The 21,720-nt window shown below is 48.6% G+C and overlaps 3 protein-coding genes across 5 annotated transcripts in view; 1 reads left to right on the top strand and 2 right to left on the bottom strand.

Annotated features, from left to right (window-relative positions):
• NIPSNAP2 (nipsnap homolog 2) overlaps nucleotides 1-12,192 on the bottom strand; it is a 33,936-nt gene extending 21,744 nt beyond the window's left edge. For 2 of the 3 annotated variants that reach the window (XM_080831105.1, XM_080831106.1), the window contains exon 1: nucleotides 12,022-12,192. In XM_080831105.1, coding sequence (XP_080687231.1) covers nucleotides 12,022-12,113 — 92 coding nt within the window. In that variant the 5' untranslated portion in view covers nucleotides 12,114-12,192. The remainder of the gene's footprint in view (nucleotides 1-12,021) is intronic. The other variant, XM_080831107.1, reaches the window with a different exon arrangement.
• The window catches only part of SEPTIN14 (septin 14), a gene marked incomplete at both ends in the record, with an annotated part of 375,063 nt that overhangs the window by 149,672 nt on the left and 203,671 nt on the right, over nucleotides 1-21,720 (top strand). The gene's annotated exons all lie outside the window — the stretch shown is intronic.
• On the bottom strand, nucleotides 14,116-18,551 carry MRPS17 (mitochondrial ribosomal protein S17; the record flags this gene model as incomplete). Its single annotated transcript, XM_080830492.1, has 3 exons — nucleotides 14,116-16,036; nucleotides 17,796-17,935; nucleotides 18,410-18,551. 3 exons carry the CDS (start codon nucleotides 18,549-18,551, stop codon nucleotides 15,767-15,769), a joined length of 552 nt encoding a protein of 183 aa, XP_080686618.1. The 3' UTR covers nucleotides 14,116-15,766.

The raw sequence follows: 21,720 nt of genomic DNA, 5'->3' as shown, positions 1-21,720 counted from the left end.
TCCATTTTCAATGTTTTGAGGACCCTCCATATTGTTTGCCACAGTGGCTCAGCCAATTAATATTTGCACCGTCAGCGTAAGACGGTTCCCTTTTCTCCACATCCTTGCCGATACTTGTTATTTCCTGTCCTTTTGATACAAGCCATTTTGACAGGTGTGAGGTAAGATCTCACGGTGGTTTTGATTTGCATTTCCCTGATGATCAGTGATGCTGAACATCTTTTCACAGAGTTCATGTTTATCTTTGCCATTTCTGCTATGTGTTTTTCTCTCCTCTAATGCAATTTCTGACATAGAAAAAATACGTATGGTAACCTAGAGTAGTCAAGTTCAGAGAGAAAGAAAGTCGTAGAGTGGTTGCTAGAAGTTGAGGAAGGAGGAGAATGAGGAGTTATTGTTTAACTGGAACAGAGTTTGGGAAGGTGAAAAAGTTCTGGAGATGGATGGTGGTAATGCACAACAGTATGAATTTACTCAACGTTACTACTGAACTGTACACTTAAATATGATTAAAACGGCAAGTTTTATGTTATATACACTCTACCACAATAAATAAGTGTGAAAATATACAGGGAAAATGAAATAAATTCTTTCTTTGAAAAAATTATATTGGGGTGTCTGAGTGGCTCAGTCAGTTAACTGTTTGCCTTCGGCTCAGAAAAGACACATGCACCCTTGTGTTCACGGCAGCTTTATTTAAAACACCCAAGACACGGAAGCAACCTAGGTCCTAAGTCCACTGACACATGAATGGATAAAGAGAGGTGGTCTATGTACATGCACATATTGTAACAGACACACTTGTGCACAAAAATTATTCAGTCATAAAAAATAAATTTTTAAAAAAAGATTTATTTATTTGTCGAGAGAGAGAGTGAGCGAGCGAGCACAAGCACGGGGATCAGCAGGCAGAGGAAGAAGCAGGCTCCCCACTGAGCATGGAGCCTGGGGTGGGACTCGATCCCAGGACCCTGGGGTCATGACCTGAGCCAAAGGCAGATGCTTCACTGACTGAGCCACCCAGGCACCCCCATAAGAAAAAGGATAAAATCTTACCACTTGTGACAACACTGATGGACCAAGAGGGTATTATGCTAAGTGAAATGTCAGACAAATACCATACAATTTCACTTATATGTGGAATCTAAAAAACAAATAAACAAAGAGCACAGAAGCATGCTCATAAATACAGAGCACAAACCGGTGGTTGTGGGTGAGGGGGAAATGGTGAAACTGGTAAAGGGGATTAAGAGATACGAACTTCCATTTATAAAATGAGTAAGTAAGAGGGTGTAAAATACAGCTTAGGGAATACAGTCAGTAATACTATAATAATTCTATGCAGTAACTAGACTTCAGGTAATCATTTCATAATGTGCTGAATCACTAAGTTATACATGAAACTCATATAATAGTGTATGTCAACTACACTTCAATTTTAAAAAATTAGAACATGGATGAGACTCATCCTCTTCCTAATCTCACATAACAACAATCAAATGACAGGCTGTGTCCTTTTACCTTCCTTTTAATTCAAATTTACATACAGTGAAATTTCTCTTTTTTGGCATACAGTTCTACAAGTTTTAGCAAATGCATGGTTTTGTAACCACCATTTCACTTCCTAAAATTCCCCTTATTGGTTTTGAAAAATTGAAGTGTGGTTGATACACTTTGTTACATTAGGCTCACATGTCCAACACCATGATTCAACAAGTCTGTACGTTATGCCATGCTCACCACAAGTGTATACCACCAGTCACCACACAATGGTCTTAGAATGTCACTGACTAGTTTTGTTTTTTCCAGAATGTTCCTAAAATTCCCCTTATTGGTTTTGAAAAATTGAAGTGTGGTTGATACACTTTGTTACATTAGGCTCACATGTCCAACACCATGATTCAACAAGTCTGTACGTTATGCCATGCTCACCACAAGTGTATACCACCAGTCACCACACAATGGTCTTAGAATGTCACTGACTAGTTTTGTTTTTTCCAGAATGTCTTGTTTATGGAAGGATACAGAATGTAGCCTTTTGGGTCTGTGCTCAGTCTTTTTGCACAATCCCTTTTATAACTGATGACCATCATCTCTGGCCAGGGCTATTACAGCATATTTGTAATTCTGATCTTTAAGTTGATACACAAAATGATCTTTTTTGCCCTTTGCTAGCTAATGCTAGGAGCAATAACATACTGGGATTCCAAATGGCAGATATAAATGGTCAGGAGCTGACCCAGAGCTGCAAAGCAAGGTCGGGATGCTGACAGCCTGGTGTGTCTTTCCTGGGGGCTTTCTATGGAAACACAGGATGATTTTCTACAGACTATTTCCAATTTGCTTACTGGGCCTGCTTAAGGCCACAGATATCACAAAGCATTTAAGAGAAGACTGAGTGACCACAGGTATTAAGGACGAGGACTTGGAATTTTAATAAGAGGCAAGAAAAACTCTCAGGAGATGCAAATTCCCCATTGCTTTATGAGCTGAACTTGTGCATTCTACCTTACAATAATACAAATTTCCATTCTTTTTCAAGTGTGGTGCTTTAGAAATAATACTACTCTAAATTTCAAATGTTATATTATTAGGGTTTTTTTTTGCTTAAAAAAATTAACAAACATTACAGAGCAATTTTCTCTCCATAAGCTTTTTTAAACGTTCCTTTGATTTAAAAACCAACTCATAGGATATTAGTTAAAAACCAGATAAAAACAAATAGCTAAAAACCATATAAAGACTTCTGAATGATGTAAACTTACAAATATACAAACATAATATGCAAATAATATTAACAATGTTTTCCATAATGATCAAGAAATATAAAAGTACTTTTTCAATCCTTCAAAGATTAAAAAGCAGCAAACTCACACTAAAAAAGTAAAATAATAAGTTAATACTAGTACTGTACATGTAAGTTTTTACTGTACATGTAAGTGCATAGGACAAAAATTTGTAGTTCTAAATGGCATTTGTAAAAACACGTTGGAAATTCTTGCACATTGCTTTTACTGTATGTTAAAATCTCTTAGAATCAACCAAGTGTTAATGGCAGTATCCCTCAGGGAGGGATAGAGAGTTAAGACAGAAAAGATACTGCTTTACGCATATAATGTCTATACTGACTGGTTTTTTTTTTAAATTTTTTAAAGATTTTATTCATTTATTTGAGTGAGAGAGAGAGAGAGAGAGAGCATGAGAGGGAAGAGACAGGGGGAGAAGCAGACTCCCTGGCGAGCAGAGAGCCTGACGTGGGACTCGATCCCGGGACTCCAGGATCATGACCCGAGCCGAAGACAGTCGCCCAACCAACTGAGCCACCCAGGCACCCCTATACTGACTGTTTTTTACTTTTGTGTGTGTGCATGTATGTATATATTATATATATATAATATATATATATATTAAATTTGAGCACAATTGACACACAGTGTTACATTAGTTTCCATTTTACACCTTAGCAATTTTTTAAAAGATTTTATTTATTTGTCAGAGAGACAGAGAGAGCACAAGCAGGGTGGTGGCAGGCAGAGGGAGAAGCAGGCTCCCCACTGAGCAAGGAACCCAATGCAGGGCTTGATCCCAGGACCCTGGGATCATGACCTGAGCAGAAGGCAGATGATGACTGAGCCGCCCAGAGCCCCAAGATTTTTTTAATAGGACTATATAATTCCTGTTTTTTCTTTATTTTAGATTTTAAGTTCACTAGACAGAAACTGTACTGAAAAATTTTGGGGGGGGTGTGGTTAAATAGATTTTAAGACCTGAGGAATAACTATTATGAATAATGAAAAAAGGGGTACAATGCAAATTTCTAAAAATATCAGCATTAGGGAATTTCATTTAAAATAACAAATATTTACCAAAGCAACCACTACTAACAGTTTTTAATTCCAGAAATGCACAGGCATGCATCATCACGTGTACATACAGATATTTAATTTTTATGACATTTAACACATTACAAACTGAGAACATTTATTAGTACCTTATTTCCAGTTTTTTCCTGGTACAGGCAATTTAGATATCCATTAACAGGGACTGGTGAAATAAATTTGGAATATCCAAAATCATAAAAGAAGCAATCATTAAAAAGAATGAAGCAAACCTACATGCACTGATAACCTGGTTATTTCTGAAAGTAAATTATGTGGGAATAGCAGGTACAGAACTGAACCATAAATACACAGAGCGAATTGTTAATAGTAGTGATGTCTGGGGAAGGTGACTGGATGTGGGGTGGGAGTAGAGTTTTTTCTTCTCATGTATAGCCTTCTGGACTATTTGACAAATTTTCCATATACATATTATTATACTTAAAATTAACTATAAAAGTGCACATTTAGAGAGTCTTTTATAGGAAAGGCACATAGGTATATTGGCAAACTAAATTTGGAAGGGGAAAGACCCCGAAGTAATTTTTTTTCCCTCCTCTTTAGAATTTAAGGGGATTACAAATTAATAAATACATACTTCCTGTGAGGCACTGAGTTAGGTAGCCCGTCTACATCATCTCATTCAGTCCCCGTACAGCCTAGCAAGGTAGGTATTATCACACTTTAAGGCTTGGCTCAGAGAGGTTATATGACATGAGCTAAGACATGGCAAAATGAAAATATGAACCCAGACCTAACTATAAAGTTCAAAATACTCTCACTAATATGGGATGCCTCCCGAACATTCACCTCACCAGTTGAGCATCCCCAGGTTTTACTAACACCAAAGGGATTTACTTTAAGGTGGGTAAAATGAGGTAAAGTGTATGGAAACACTGTCATCTACGAACGAGCCTAAGAAATAGCCACGGGACACACACAAGAACACGAGCGGTGTTTGCTTATCGACTTGGGTAGCAATTGTCTTGACAAATAAAAGACAGTCCAGTCCAGCATTACCCCCAGCTGACGGTCGAACCCTGAAATCTTTTCTGTGTCAGGTGGCCAAAGCTGACTCATGCGCCCAGTCCAGCTAGCTGTCCAAGCTGAATCATGGAACACAGCAGAAGTGGCTATGCCGACAGCTGTCAGGGTGATAAGATCCAGGCTGGGGTTCTTTTTTGAGAATGACAAACACGATCAGTAGCCTTTATACCATCATACGTATGTTGTGTGGCACTTTACAGAGGGTGGGTGGGGGGGCAGAACATTCTACAAAACATTAGACTGTATTTTTATTGTATTTTCCCAAAGCTCTTACACCCACCGTGGGGGCTGGAGAGATCAGGAGTTGCACGCCCTACCAGCTGAGCCAGCCAGGCGCCCCACGGAACACCAGACTTTAAATAGAGTCGGCATTAGGAGTCGCAGAGCGCCGGGTGGGGCAGGCGGTTAAGTGCCCGACTCTTGGTTTTGCCTCAGGTCATGATTTCAGGGGAGACTGAGCCCCACGTTGGGCTCCACTCAGTGCAGAGTCAGCTGGAGACTCTCTCTGCCTCTCCCCCCTGCATGCTTTCTAAAATAAATAAATAAATCGTAAAAAAAAAAAAAAGCACTATGTGCCAGGCTCTGTGGATATAAAGGTGAACCGGACGCTTCGCCTATTCAATCTCATAGGAAAAACACAGTAAACACCTGGAGTGGTCCCAGATACTACAGACTTACACACACGCACACACACGGTCCCAGATACTACAGACTTACACACACACACGGTCCCAGATACTACAGACTTACACACACACACAGGGTCTCAGATACTACAGACTTACACAAACACACACGCTCCTAGATACTACAGACTTACACACACACACGGTCCCAGATACTACAGACTTGCACACACACACACACGGTCTCAGATACTACAGACTTACACACACACACACAGTCTCAGATACTACAGACTTACATGCACATGCTCCCAGATACTACACTTACACACACACACACACACATGCTCCCAGGTACTACAGACTTACACACACACACGGTCTCAGATACTGCAGACTTATACACACACACGGTCCCAGATACTACAGACTCACACACATGCAGACGCGCGCACGCTCCCAGATACTACAGACTTACACACACACACACACACACACGCTCCCAGGTACTACAGACTTACACACACACACACGGTCTCAGATACTACAGACTTACATGCACATGCTCCCAGATACTACAGACTCACACACACACACACATGGTCTCAGATACTACAGACTTACACACACACGTCTCAGATACTACAGACTTACACACACACACACGGTCCCAGATACTACAGACTCACACACACACGGTCCCAGATACTACAGACTTACACACACACACATGGTCCCAGATACTACAGACTCACACACACACACACACACACGGTCCCAGATACTACAGACACACAGACACACACACACACACACACACGGTCTCAGATACTACAGACTTACACACACACACGGTCTCAGATACTAGACTTACACACACACACGCACACACACACGGTCTCAGATACTAGACTTACACACACACACACACACACAGACACACACACACGCATGTGCACTGTGCGCGCTCAAGGGAATGAACCACTGGCCTGGCCTGTGAGCAGAGGCTCCCGCAGAGACGTCTGGTTCTGTCTGGGGGGACAGCACAGCCGGGTGGACAAGGCAGGCGAGAATTCGAGTCACAGGGAACGACAGACCCAGGGGCGTCGTGAATCGCGACGGCGTGTCTGGGCAACAGCAGAGGTTCCGCGCGGGGGCGAACAGGGGGCGGGAGGCCGGGGCGGGGAAGGGGCGCACGAGCGGGCGGGGCCGGGCTCCCGCGCACCGCGGCCCACCGCCGCCGTCGCCCCGCGCGGTGCCGCGCCAGCCCCGAGGGAAGAGCCCGGCCGCGGCGGGCGGACGGCGACCGAGACGGCGGGCCGCCCTGCCCCGCACGCCAGCCACACGGGGGGAACCGAGTGCGCCCGGGACGGACGGGCCGCGGGTCCCGGGGTGCGACCGCCGCGGCAGGCACGAGGGGAAGCGCACGTTCCAGAGAGTCTCCGGAGCCGAAACGCAGGAGGTGCGGTCCCGGCGGGGCGTGAGGGCCGCGTCGCGCTCCGGCCGGGGCAAACCGCACGAGCGACCACACGCGACCCTGAGAGCCCGGGACGCGGCAGCAGCGGGGACACGGGCGTCCTGCCTCCGCGTGCCGGCGTCTACACCCGGTGCCGGCGTCTACACCCGGTGCCGGCGAGGGCCAAGCACGGCGCCCGGGAGGCCGGCGACAGGAACACGCGGCCGCGACCTCGACCTCACAGGGCAGTTCGCCGGCGGCAGCGCGCGGACGACCGCGCTCCCAGCCCAGCGGGAGGTGAGCCCGGACAGGCGCGTCAGGCAGAGCCTGCGACGGCGCGGGTCGGAGGAGAGGGACGCCCGCGGCTGGGGGAGGCGTGAACCCGCTCTCCGAGGAAGCCCCGGCTGAACTGCAGGCTGGAAAGGTGAGGACCTCGTCAGGCCGATGCCCAGGAGGCGGCGAACCGCACCTGCCCGAGCCGGGAGCCCGGGAACGTCGCGGAGGCGGCGCGAGGAGGCTGGACAGTCTCGCGGGGGAGCAGCAAACCCTCCGCCACCCCAAAACCAGTCTGCAGAGAACCGGCCCCTGACTTGTCATTTTTAAAACACTACACAGAGGGGCGCCCGGGTGGCTCAGTCGTTAGGCGTCTGCCTTCGGCTCAGGTCATGACCCCAGGGTCCTGGGATCGAGCCCCCCATGAGGCTCCCTGCCCAGCAGAGTGTCCGCTTCTCCCTCTGCCGTCCCCAAATCGTGTGTGCGCTCACGCTCTCTCTCAGATAAATAAAATCTTTAAAAAAAATAATAAAAACTGCAGAGATGAAGGAAGACTATAACGAAGACCTCTATACCTTGCATGAAGGTGAAAAAATGATGAATAGTCTATCATTTTAAATCATTCTAGATATATTTGCTTTTTTATTTTTACTAAACCGTTTTGAAAGCAGAGTATAGACATTACGATAATTTGTCCCTGAATACTTGGGCACCTCCTAAGAACAAAGACAAAACCGTGATATCACTTCCACATCTGAAGAAAAGAGTAGTTCTACCTAATACCCATTTCGTACATTAAACTGTGCCCAGGGGCGCCTGGGTGCCTCAGCTGGTTAAGTGTCTGCCTTCAGCTCAGGTCATGATCCGGGGCCCTGGAACGAAGCCCCACGTTGGGCTCCCTGCTCAGCACGGAGGCGCTTTCCCCTCTCCCTCCGCCTACTGCTCCCCTGCTTGTGCGCTCGCTCAGGCGCTCTCTCACCCCTGTCAAATAAATAAAATCTTAAAAACAAATAAAAAAAAACCTGTCCCCGGGGCGCCTGGGTGGCTCAGTGGGTTAAGGCCTCTGCCTTCGGCTCGGGTCATGATCCCAGGGTCCTGGGATCGAGCCCCGCATCGGGCTCTCCGCTCAGCGGGGAGCCTGCTTCCTCCTCTCTCTCTCTGCCTGCCTCTCTGCCTGCTTGTGGTCTCTCTCTCTCTGTCAAATAAAATAAAATCTTTAAAAAAAAAACACAAAAAAACCTGTCCCCAAAATGTCTTTTATAGTTTTTCTAAGCAAGGATAGGGTGGGGTGGGATGGGAAAGAAAAAGGATTAGCATCCAGTCCAAGTTCGTGGAGATCTTTCCAACAGAACGTTCTACTCAGGATTCTTTAGTTGTGCCCTTCACCCACAGCTTCCAGTCCTTACTCTTCACAGGACTCCGGACAAGTGTTACCAAGACTTGAGGTAGGGGAATGGTGAGAGAGAAGGTAGAGTCAAGACACACCGGAGGCAGAACTGACATATCTGGCAGCCGGCCAGCTGGGAGAGAGCAGAAGGGGTGGACTTGGGGCCACGACACGGAAGATGTACCGTTAGCGGAGAGAGAACCTGGGAGGAACAAGCAGGTTCTGTTGGAGGAAGAGGAGTTGAATCCTGGGTGCAAAAGCATCTCAAGCACCCGTAAGACACTAGTGCAATGTCCACTAAGCCACTGGAACTCCAGGCACTGCACAGAGCTGAGAGGTGCTGGCAAATAAATCTCCGGGGAAGGTTTCCTCCTTCCCCTCTGAAATCTCTCTCACAAGGTCACTCAGACTCCTGTCGGCAAATCCAGTTTTCTTCATCTTACCTTTTTAGCAGCATCCGGCACAGTTGCCCACCACCTCCTTGAAATACCTCCCCTTGGGCACTGCCACAGACAGGGACGTCACTGGCTACCCCTTCCCAGTCTCCCTTCTTCTTATATCTAGCATGTGAATTTTCTTTTTTTTTTTTTAATTTAAATTCAAATTAGCTAACATATAGTGTAGTACTGGTTTCAGGAACAGACTTTATTGATTACCTGTAATACCCAGTGCTCATCCCAACAAGTGCCCTCCTTAATATCCATCACCCATCTAGTCCAGCCCCCCAGCCCTATTTGTTCTCCATATTTGATTCTCTTACGGTTTGCCTCTCTATTTTTATGTCATTTTCCTTCCCTTCCTCTATTTTCATCTGTTTTGCCTTAAATTCCACATAGGAGTGAAATCATTTATTTGTCTTTCTCTGACTGACTTATTTGCTTGGCACAATACCCTCTAGTTCTACCCATGTTGTTGTAAATGTCAGGATTTTATTCTTTTTGATGCCTGAGTAATATTCTATTATATACAAATACATATATAATCTTTACCCATTCATCAGTTGATGGGCATTTGGGCTCTTTCCACACTTTGGCCTACCAATGCTGGCACGCCTCAGGGCCTGTTTTTGAGCCCCTTCTCTATCCACACTCTTCAAACAATCTCATCCATTCCTGTGGTTTTAAAAAATATTTTATTAAGAAAAATTTCAATTAAATGCAAAACAGTATAATGAAGCCCATGGATCTACCAACATTTGGCATTTCTATATACCGATAACTCCCAAATGTAACCTATAGTCCAGACATCTCCTTTGAGGAGTCAAACAGGTCAAGTGGGCCAAATGTCTTTCCATTTGAATAGCTCACAACCATCTCAACTCCAAAAGTGCTCTGGATTCCCCCCTCCCAACCCTGTACCTGTTCTTCTCCGAATTAGGAGCAACCTCCTAGAGGGCCACGACTTTATTCACTGACATTTCCCAACAGTGCCTGGCACATGGTGGGCACTCATATGCTTATGGGACAAGTGACTTTCAGTAAATGGCACCAGTATGTGTCCTTGATTCTGTCTCCTTTCCAAAATCAGACTGGTATGACATAGATCAGATCCTGTCACACTAGAATGTATACCTTTAAATGTCCTCCATGACTCTCAGTATAAAATCCAAACTCTCCAAAATGGCTTGCAAGGCCTGAAATTATGGGGCTCCTGCTCCTTGCCATCTGTCTTCTGGCCTGTCTTCCCTTCACTCTTTATTTTCCATCCTCCTAGACTTCCCCGGAGTTTCCTGGTATGCCTTGCTCCTCCCCAGTCAGGGCTTTCCTGCACACTGATCCTTCAGGTCTCAGCTTAATGGCACCTTCTTGGAGGACCTTCCATGATTTCATGGGGTAGGTTCCCTGATTTTCTCTCATCCTACCTACCTCAACCTTTAAGTCGATGTAGGTTTTTTTACCTCTGCCATGGCTTCCTGGGGATAGTGACCACGGCTATTACGTTGAGCTCCACAAAGTTTCAAATATATATGCATTCAATATTTGTATTTTTTTTTGTATTTTTGTATTACAATATTTGTAATATTTGTAGAATTAGTGTATTAGTTGGGTCTAGACGGAGTCCCAAAAAACTCCTACAGTTAAGGAAGTCAAAAGATACAGAGGCCTGTGAGAATAATCCAAGAGTCAACAGGTTGGGCTTCAGTTTCAAGAGCATTTGGCTCCAGCAGGGCGTGGGGGTACGGAGCAGACCCAGATCTAAATCTCCAGTTTACGAGCTTTGTGACCTTGGGCACTTTAGGTGACTGTGTTGGGGGAACACCTTCAGCCTCAGCTGTCTTTGTTGGAAAGGAGAAAATAATGAATTTCAGTTTCGTATCCCCTGTGTAGGGAAAAAAACAACAAAAAACAAGACACAGCAGATGCTCAATAACAGAATAAAGGGAAACTGCTTTGTTGACCAACTTGGAAACATACACATCAAACCTGGAGACCCAAGTTGGGCGTCAGTCCTAGGAACGCCTGATAACCCTGAGCTCAAACGCCTTTTCTAGCTGGACGTGTCCCACGCTCTGAGGCTCCCTCTCACGCGTAAAACGCAGACCCCGACACTGCAGAGCGCGTCTGGGGCTGGATTAAGGGACCTCTCCGGCCCGGAGCCAGTCTGACAACGGGCGCCCCGCACCCCTCCCGCAAGCAACCCCAGCAGACCACGTCTGGATCCTCCGGCGGGAGGAAAACGCGAGCACATCCGCGCCAGCTGGAGCCCGGGTCTTGACCACGGAAGCAGGACACGGAGACGTCGAGGGGATGGTTCGGAAAACCGAGTATGCGACCCAGCGCGCGGGGAGAAGTTCCCACTGGAACCCAGAGCCCGCTTCCGAAGGCGACCCGTAACGCGGTCGCCGCGCCACCTCCGCTTCCCCGCAAGCCAGCCTGTCCGCGCTGCTCGGACGCCCCGCGACCCCGCGCGCCCCGACCACGAGCTACCCGACCCCTGCTCACCGCCTCGGGGGCGGGCGCAGACCCCGCGGCCCCGCGCTCGCCAGCAGCCGCCGGCGACGCCAGGGCCTGGGGCCTCCGCGCGCGCGCCCTCGGCCACCGCTCGGGTCGCGCCGGGTCAAGGTCCCGCAGGCCGGGCCCGCACGGCGCGCGGACGTGGCCTGGGCACCGAGCGCCGTCCCCGCCGTGACCTTGAGCCCGGCGCGCCGGGACCGCGCTCCGACTCCGCCGAGGCTCCCGCCCGCGCCGGCCTGGCCCACCGCGGCCTCGGCCCCACCGGCCCCGCAGCACCCGCGGCCCGGCCCGAGCGAGCGCGGCCGGGCCGGGGCGGGCCGGGGCGGGCCGGGGGCTCCCGCGCCCTCCGCCCCGCGGCGGCCACTCCCCGGCCGCTCCCGCAGAGGGCGGCGCTGCTCACCGGAGCGGGGGCTGGAGGCTGCAGGGCGCGGCCCGCCGCAGGAGACCGCCGGCCGAGGCCGCTCCGCGGGCGTGCAGGACTCGCGCCGCCATCTTGCTCTGGCGCCTGGGCTCCCACCGCCCGGGCCGCCGCTGACGCCGCCGCCGCCGCCGCCGCCGCCGCCGCGACCCCTCCCCCGGCCGGGCCCGCCGAGCTGGGGCGGGGCCGGGGCGGGGCCGGGCGCGCGGCCGCTGCAGGGCCGGGCGCGGCCGCCAGGGGGCGCAGGGCACACGGTCCCGGCACGGGAGGCCCGGCGGCCGGGAGGAAGGGGCGCCCGAGAGGCGGGCACTGGGCGACCACGAGCCCCGCGAAGGAAGCCGGGCGCCCCCGCAGGCGCGCAGAGGAACGTGGGCTTTAATCGCGAGGGGCGGGCCGCCCCGCGCTCCGTCCGGGCCTCTCTTCGCGCCGGCGCCGGTATTACCTCCTCAAGCCGAAGCGGACGCAGACGACGCGGCCACGGACACATCCCGGCTGGAGACACACTCGGGTCGTCGCGCGGTCTCGGGCACCGTGTTCCCGTTCACTTCGACGCGGGCGGGCGCCGGCCGCGGCTCCGCGCTGAGGGAGGGGAGGGGAGGGGAGGGGCCCGGACGGGAGAGCGAGTCCCTGCGGCGCCAGAAGCAGGGGCTGCAGCCCGGGCCGCGGCACCGCAGCGCAGTCCCGGGGGGCGAGGAGCTGACCGGTGCGGGGGGGACATCTCCGGCCACGGAGGCAACTCAGAGGCGTGGGGTCAGGACGGCACCTGCTCCCGGAAGATGCACCCCGGGTCAGATGGAAGGGCGCAAGCGTCCTCTCGAAAACTGCCACCCAGACGACGTAGGCCGAAAGGGAGCCGGACCGCGCGAGAAGGGGGAGCACCGGGGAGGAGACGCCCAGCCCGCAAGGGGAGCGTCTGAAGGGCCGCGCCAGACACGGCGTCCGCCGAGAAGACGACGCCCCCCGGACCGGGAGCTGGGGGGGGGGGCGCGGTCACCCAGGCGGGTCTCCGCAGAAGAGGGCGGCGGCACGGGGCACCTGGGGGCTCCGGTGGTGATCCCAGGGTCCTGGGCGGGAAGCCTGCTTCTCCCTCTCCCCCCCCCCCCCCCGCTTGTGTTCTCTCCCTCTCTGTGTCTGTCAAATAAGTAAATAAAATCTTGGGGGAAAAAAAGAGCCGCGGAGAGTCAGGAACTGGGCTTCTTGGAGGCAAAGGAAGCACCAGGGCTTAAGGGGTGCCGTTTTCTGACTGGGGGATATTTGAACATGTTCATTGCCAAAGAGCCACCTGAGAGGACAACAAGGGGTCCTGCGTATGGAGAAGTGGCAACAAGGATTTGCTGCACACCAGCGAGATCCGTATCTCTTGGAGGCCAGTGGAAAGAGGACCAAGGGGCACAGGACGGGAGGCCAGAGGCCGTGTGGCTGAGGAAGCTCCTGATCTCGACGGGCTTACGACAGCGAACCTGTGAGAAACTGGAGAGATCCAAAGGGGAGGCGGAGGTGAGCTCTCCCCAGGGCGGAAAGGACATGTCCCCACCCTTCCGTGCAGGAGCCCTCTTCAAGCCAGTGGTGTCAGTGTGCCCTTGTGACTTTCTCACATATTCTCCCAACTTCTCAGCTATTTTTCAAGAGACAAATGTTTTCAGGGGCGCCTGGGTGGCTCCGTGGGTTAAGCCTCTGCCTTGGCTCAGGTCATGGTCTCAGGGTCCTGGGTTCGAGCCCCGAATCGGGCTCTCTGCTCAGCGGGAAGCCTGCTTCTGCCTCTCTCTCTGCCTGCCTCTCTGACTACTTGTGATCTCTGTCAAATAAATAAAATCTTAAAAAAAAAAAAAGAGAGAGAGAGAGAGACAAATGCTTTCTAATGCATTTTCCTGCGTTGTAAGCTTGGTAAATATTTCTTGGGTTGACCTTGCTTTTGTGGTATTTAGCGTAAGGTCACTTATGCCGCGCTTTCCCCCTCCATCATCTTCTTGCTCCGGAGTTCCATTAACCCTATGCTTCTCACTGGGCGAGGTACTTTTATCTCACGGGTGTATAGCTTAGTTTACTCGATGCCATAGAAGAAATATTGGACATATTCCTGGAGCATAATTTTTATATCAAGATTATGAAGAAAAACATCTTAACATAAAAAACAATAAAGTATATGTAAACATTTTAAGTGTTTGAGGCTTTTGAGATCGCTTGTACAGGTGTCCTGTTTCTTCCAGGATAACTGGTTCCATACAGCTTCACCTGTGGGAAACCTAGGCACCATTTTGCTTGTTGGAACATCATCTATCCAACCTCTTTTCTTCTTTCCTTATTCAGCTCAGTTTAGGTCTTAGGACCAGTCTTTGAATAAGTCTGTCTCCTTCCTTCTAATCTTTCCTCTTCCAGTTCCGTTCTCTACACTGATGCTGTAACTTTTATAGGAGAGTGAATCTAATTACATCATTCTCTTAAAAAATGTCAAATAACCCACAACCACCTAAGTGTAATTTCTGCCTATTTCTTTTTCTTTCATTCATTCTTTTTTTTAAGCAATAGAAGTTTATTAAGCAAGTATACAGAAAAAGCTCTCAGGAGTGAGAGGTGTTCTGACAGGGCTGCCCTCTGCCTGTTTCCTTACCCGAGCTCCACTCATGTTCAAAATGTCCCAGCAGTCCTCATCAGCTTATAGAACCCCTTGGTTATGCTCCTTCTCTCATACTTTCAGGATTTTACACTCTTTCCTCTGCACGGAATGCCCTTTCCACAACCCTCATCTACTAGCCTGGAGACTGTTCCTTTAAGATTTAGTTCTCTAGCACTATCTAGCCTCTTCCGGGGAAGTTACCCTAATTTCTTCCCCACCGGTGTGCTTTTCTTTGCCACAAAGAACCCCGTGCATACCTCACTTACTAGATTATGAGCCTGGGTGTGTAAACAGTGCCTCGTGGTTACTGCTGAAACCCTGTGCTTGTAAAATACACACATTAGTTGAGACTGAAATATGTTCCAAGTCTCTTTCTAAGAGCCAGAAGACTGAAATACATAACTTAATGTTTCTTCAGGTCAAAATCTAGGTTCATAGTTTATTAATAAACAGCAACAAAACAAACTCTCCAACTCAAATGCACAGTGTGAGAAGCTCTAAAACTTCAACAATGTATCAGATTTTAGGAACTCAGTCCTATTTAATCTATGCTAGAATACAGGATTTAAAAAATAGTGACAGAATTTTCAAGTTTTATTTTCTATCTTTCAAAATTCATAATACAGACTTTAATCTGATAAAGTCTGACCCCAATCAGACTGTTAATTATTTCCATTTGTAACTAGTTAAATCAGAGAAAAAATTTAATTTCAAATATACGCCACCAAAAACAAATATTCACTTCATGTAGTCTTATCTGTTTTTTATCAAAAGATATTTCCTCCCCAAATAAAGATTCTAAGATAAATTCAAGATTCCTTTGAATAAAAAAAAAAAAGACACCTTCCAAAACAGTGAGCTTATAAAACAATGCGGGGGACTGCTAGGCACACTTACTCCAAGAGGAAAGTATGTCCACTGAAAAGGAAATTTAAAACATGACCTTAAACTTTTATGAAAACTTTTAACAGGGTCTTTACTTCATTTACTTTTAGCTATTCCATAAATACCGGGAAAGAAATTAGACAGTTTGTAATGAACCTTAGAAAAATTTCTCTTTCCATAAAGCAAACTTATCAATCTTTCCCTTTGGCTCCTTCTTCCAATCCTCCTTCACTGTGCTGAAGAGCTATTGAGTTCTTCCAGATTTTTGGGTAGGCAGGTGGTTTCTAAGTTGACTGGGCTTTCCAGGTAGGTAGTTCCCGCACAGGGTTTTCCGGTCACTGGATCTATGACTCGTCCGACTTTGAAAATGATCTCGGCCAGTTCATGTTTCACGTGCTTTGTTCGTGGAACAGGTAGAGCTTTGAGGAGCACAATATCCCCAACTGTGCACTGCTGAAGAGCATCGTGGGCAAAGTAGGTTTTTCGTTTATTAAAATACTGTTGAAAGAAGGGGGAACAAAACAGTAGTTCCCATCTGTGATCTGACAATACAGCACAGAATATGAAAAATGATGCACGGAAAACAAGCTGGGACTTGGGGGAAAGAAATAATACACTCGAGGAGGCTTCTAATAGAAAAATTACCTGCTTAATTTCTGGAAAAACAGCTAAATTCTAGAGTGGATCAAGTCCCTGAACTCTCCAGCCTATTACCTTCAGTATCCTTGGTCTATCGATCATCATCATTTTTTACCCTTATTTAAACTCTTCCTTCCTAGTGGAGCCTTCTCTCCAGCCTATAAACATGCTACTTTCACTACTAGCTATGTGATCTGGGGAAGTCACTTAATCTTTCCAAGCTTAGTTTTTTTTTTTCTCCAACAAAAAACAAGGCTTCAATATCTGCATCTCTAAAGTTATCCAGAGAATCAAATGCTATGATACACAAAAAACACTTAGCTCCATGTGTGGCTCAAACTGCAGACCGAGCCGCAGATGGTCAGCAACAACCTTGCTACAGAAGGTATTCTCCTTCTACATGTGAGAAAACAGGTCTGGACTAAGGCAACGGGCACAGCTAGTAAACAAGAGTCAATTTTCAAGCTAAGGTATTCTGACTCTCACGACAATAACCACGCTGTCAGTCTCCTGCTTGCTCCTGTGTTATTATTGTTAATAAAAGACCACTTTATTTGCTCCCTAACCCACTTGGTGCCCCCTTCCCTCAACTCTGTCACCTCTGAGGCACCTGGGTGGCTCAGTCGGTTAAGTGTCTGTTTTTGGCTCAGGTCATGATTCCAGAGTCCTGGGAATGAGTCCTGCATTGGGCTCCCTCTTCTCCCTCTGCCCCTCCCCCTTCCTGGGTGCACTCTCTCAAATAAAATCTTTAAAAAACAAAACATTCTGTCACCTCTGCTCCTGTGTTTTTCATCCTAGATAGCAAAGGGCATTTCTACCTCCCTGTATTCCCAACCTTGAATGCAGAACCATCCCTGGCACTTTCTCTTGCTTCCTGGCGCTTCTAACAAATCAAAGACTATATTTTTTCTGAAATCTACTTTTCCCACTCCATTCGCATTACTCCAAGGACTGTTTAGGTCCTTATATCCAGTTCTAGACTTTTGCAAAAGCCTTCTTATCCACTTCCTTACATCCAGTCCTCGCCCTATGTCTCCAAGTCTGCCTTCCTTTGCCTATAGGATGAAATCCAACAATTCCACATCCAAGACCTCTCTCAGTCCAGCTCCCAGTGTTCTTCCATTCACTCAACAACAGTCAGTGCCTATGGGGGTCAAGCTCTGGGCTTGATCTTGCCAAACTACTTGTTGTTCCTGCACAATGCCATGCCCTTTAATGGCTAAAAGAATTTCCATAAACCACTCATCATGGCCAGAATGACTCCCCCAAACCTGGTCCTTTGGATAAAAGCCTTTCTGAGATTCAGCCTCAATGTCTCTTAACTGAGGATGCCCTCCTTCACCCATGTGGGAAGATAACAGGCGTCCTGCTCTCTGCTCCCAGTACTTTGCATACGAATGACTACAGGAGTTATCAGACCCAGTTAAAGTGAACTCTATGTGTCCCCGGAATTTGAGAATGGACCACGATCAATTCACTTCGTTATACCCACAGATCAGCACAGTGTCTGGCTCACAGCTGATGCCCAGGGCATCTGTACTGGCGGACCCATTTCTCTGCTCAGAACCCACAACATGCTGTGATTGACCAGTGTCTTCTGAAAAAAGACACCCCTCACCTTTAGTAAATAGGGATCCAAAACGAGCCTGGTCACTCTCACTTTGGCTGTTTTTTGCATCGCTGTTCCAATCACCTTCCCCACGATCCACTTGGCGTGGACGGACGAACGAACTATTGACATCACGTGGCTTTGGTCACCTGCAAAACAAATTCCGAAGTTTACTGTGCGGGCTGCGGGGCTCCCACAATGAGTTTTGCTGCTGGAACTGCTGAAGTTAGAAACGTCTTTTGTCGGCCTTCCGGAACCGCCCGCGGTCCGCCTCCTCCTCCCAACCTTCCACCTTCCCACCGTGTACGGAGCCGGCGTTTCAGCCCAGGCCTCAGCTTCCCCGTGCGCAACGGCAGCGAGAGCAGGCTCCCGGCACAGCAGTGCTCTGAGGGGGCGCGACCGCGGCGTCCCCGATTTCGTTCCTTCCGCTGGGCGTGCCTGTCCCCGAAGGCTCCGGCCCCGCCACTCGCGCGCGAGGCCCAGACGGCCGGGACGTCCCCGCCCGCGGCCGGGCACCTCCGCTGGGGACTTTCTTAGTCAACGCTGGGTCCGTCCGCCGGGCCTGGGGTACGCTGGGGCGACTGACCCTCCCGCCCCGCACGACTCCGGGGTCAGACACTCGCCTCGCCTCCAGGCTGTCCCCGGACGGCGTCCTCCTCCTCCGGATTCGCCCGCTGCAGCTGCAGGACGCGGGCCGCGCTCGCCGACCCGCTCCGCTTTCCCCGCGCGTCGTGCGGAGCGCGGGCCGGAGCGTGATGACGTCATGCCCTTGCACGACGGCTCCTCTCATTGGCCGCGTGTCCCATCGGCCATGGGCGGGGTAAAGGCATGGCTCCGCCCACCTCCCTTAAAGAGAACCGCAGTGGGTAAACGGGGGACTTGTACCTGCGCCCTGACCCCGCGCGGTGCTTCCGGGGCGTGGAGGATTTCGGCCTTTCCTTTAACTAGGCCATTCGGTTTCCTCTTTTCCCGCCGAGCTCCCAGGCTTGGACAGAGGAACCTCGTTCATTCATTAAACACCGGACATCGGACACTGCTGAATGATGAGACCTAAGCAGTCTACCCCCTTTAAAGAAACACTGTAGGTTTTCGTGCCCAGTTTGATTTTACATGTTATTTCTCAATATCTACGAGACGGAGAGAAGTCCAGCGTTGGCACGTGCTTACCTGCACAGTGATGAAGGAGCTCCGTGGGCCATGAGCTGCTTGATGGCGCCTTCTCAGAGGGACGGAGAACTGGGAATGTATTAGGAAATTAAGAGAAACGGAAATCAATAGCTACTGGCACAGACAATTTGAGGGCCAAAATATGGGTATGGAACCCTGTCTTTACCCACTGAAACATCTTAGCGACTGGTGAGGGAAGACAGAAAATAAGAATTCTCCCATAGGTTAGTCTGTCCAACACTCACTTCTTTCTTAGCAAACTGGTATAGAACACTTCTTAGATTCCGTGCTAGGCAAAAAGATGAAATAAAGAAGACTCCTGCTCTCAAAAAGCCCACAGTCTAGTAGGGACAGGTGAGTAAAGAAAGAATTGTATTCCCACCTGCAGTACAAGAGGGTTCCCCTTTCTCCACATCCTCTCTAACACAAGTTGTTTCCTGTCCTGTTGATTTTGGCCATTCTCACTGATGTAAGGTGGTATCTCAGTGCTGTTTTGATTTGAATCTCCCTGATGACTAAAAGGTGTGGAGATTCCTTAAGAAATGAAAAATAGAGCCACCCTATGACCCTGCAATTGCACTGCTGGGTATTTACCCCAAAGATACAGATGGAGTGAAAAGAAGGACCATCTGTACCCCAATTTTCATGGCAGCAATGGCCACAGTCGCCAAACTGTGGAAAGAACCAAGGTGCCCTTCAACAGAGGAATGGATAAGGAAGATGTGGTCCATATACACTATGGAGTATTATGTCTTCATCAGAAAGGATGAATACCCAACTTTTGTATCAACATGGACAGGACTGGAGGAGATTATGCTGAGTGAAATAAGTCAATTATCATATGGTTTTGCTTATTTGTGGAGCACAAGGAATAACACGGAGGTCACTGGTAGATGGAGATGAAAACTGAGTTGGGGGAAACTGGAGGGGGAGACAAACCATGAGAGACTGTGAACTCTGGGAAACAAACTGGGGGTTTTGGAGGGGTGGGGGAGCCTAGTGGTGGGTATTATGGAGGGCGCATATTGCATGGAGCACTGGGTGGGGTGCATAAACAATGAATTCTGGAACACCGAAAAGAAATTAAAAAAAATAAATAAAAATTTAAAAAAAGAGAAAGAAATGTAAAACAATTGTAGGTTGTGGGAACCTTGAGAAAGGAATGCATAATTTCATGGAGAGAGAAGACTTGATCAATACATAGCCCTTGACCAGGGGCTATATAGCTTGAGAGGAGAGGGACATGGGGTTTGGGAAGGGCATTTGAGGCTGAAAGGAGAGCATGTGCAGGGGTGCTGTGGTGCGAGAGACAGTATGATGAGCAGGAGGCTGATACTGCCAGGATATACTATCAGGAAAAGAATGGCAGGGATAGAAATTGGTCAGAGATAGGCCTCTACTTTGTTAAGGGCCTGACCTCACTCTTTGTTCTAAATGATGAGAAGCCTTTGAGAGATATGAATAGTTTTGCTAGCCTTCAACATCATCGTGGTAGGAGTGTGGAAGAGAGGAGAGATGTTGGGGAGATTGGAGGCTCGACGCTTTGTCAGAGGATGGTGAAAACCTAAATTGAAGTAGTGGGAATAGAAGAAAGAAAGTGGGTTGGAGAAGTGATTGGGAAATTGGTCATGTGAGGCAAGGGGACAGAGAGGAGGTAAGAGTGTGTACAAGTGTGGCAAAACCTTAACATGTCCAAAACTGAGCTCCTTGTCCCTCAGCCTTATTCCACCTCCTTTTCTCAAAGGCATCATCATGCACTCAATTAGTCAGGCACAGCTTGGATTACACTCTCCTCTCTTCTTTTATGAGTATTGTCATTTCTACTTCCCAAATATTTATTGTCTATTTCTCTCCATCTCCACTAACCCAAGCCACCATCATTTCTGACTTAGACAAATGCAATTGCCATCCTTTAATTCTTTGCTTCCATTCTTGTCTTTCTCTACATAGCAGTCAGAATATGCACATTGGATCATGACATTTCCTTGTTTAAAAACCCTATATATGGGTTCCTGGGTGGCTCAGAGGGTTAAGTATCTGCCTTCAGCTCAGGTCATGATCTCAGGGTCCTGGGATCCAGTCTCGGGTCGGGCTCCCTGATCAGTGGGGAGTCTATTCTCCCTCTGCCCCTCCCCTGCTTGTGTTCTCTTTGTCTCTCTCTCAAATGAATAAATAAAAATTAAAAAAACAAAACAAAACCCTAACTTCTTCCCACTGCACTTGAATACGTTTCAAGATCCTTAAAGGGCCTACGGGGTTGTACCATTTAGGAGTGCTTTTGGTGAATGTCTGCCTATTAGTCAGGCAAACAAATATAAGTTCTTAGGGGTCCCATCGTGAAACAGGGTGTTGAGAGGTTCGCAGTCCAGGTCTAGTGAGGGTCTCAACAATGTCATCAAGGAGTCATGTGCTTTCTATCTTTTATCTGCTATCCTCAGTGTGTTGGGTCCCCCCAAAAATGGGTCCCCCAATAATGGGTCTGTGATTAAAGGAGCGAGACTGATACAAAGCGAAAGTCAAGCAAAGCTTTATTTCGCGCCAAGCATCAAGAATCAGACCGAACGTTCGGGGACGCACCTCTTACAAGAGAGGGCAACCCCTCCCTGCTTTCCAGACTAACTTTTATAGAGCAAAGGCCATGTGGTTGGGCCTGGCCATGCACAGGTGGCCAATGAAGTTGTAACACACAGAGAAAGCTGCACAGTCATGCTAGGTCACACACGGGTGACCAGTTGAATTACAATTTACCCTAGTAGACATTTGAACC

Source organism: Martes martes, assembly GCF_963455335.1.
Source record: "Martes martes genome assembly, chromosome: 18".
In the NCBI taxonomy this organism is placed as follows: domain Eukaryota; kingdom Metazoa; phylum Chordata; class Mammalia; order Carnivora; family Mustelidae; genus Martes; species Martes martes.
This window is presented reverse-complemented; position numbering and strand designations above follow the sequence as displayed.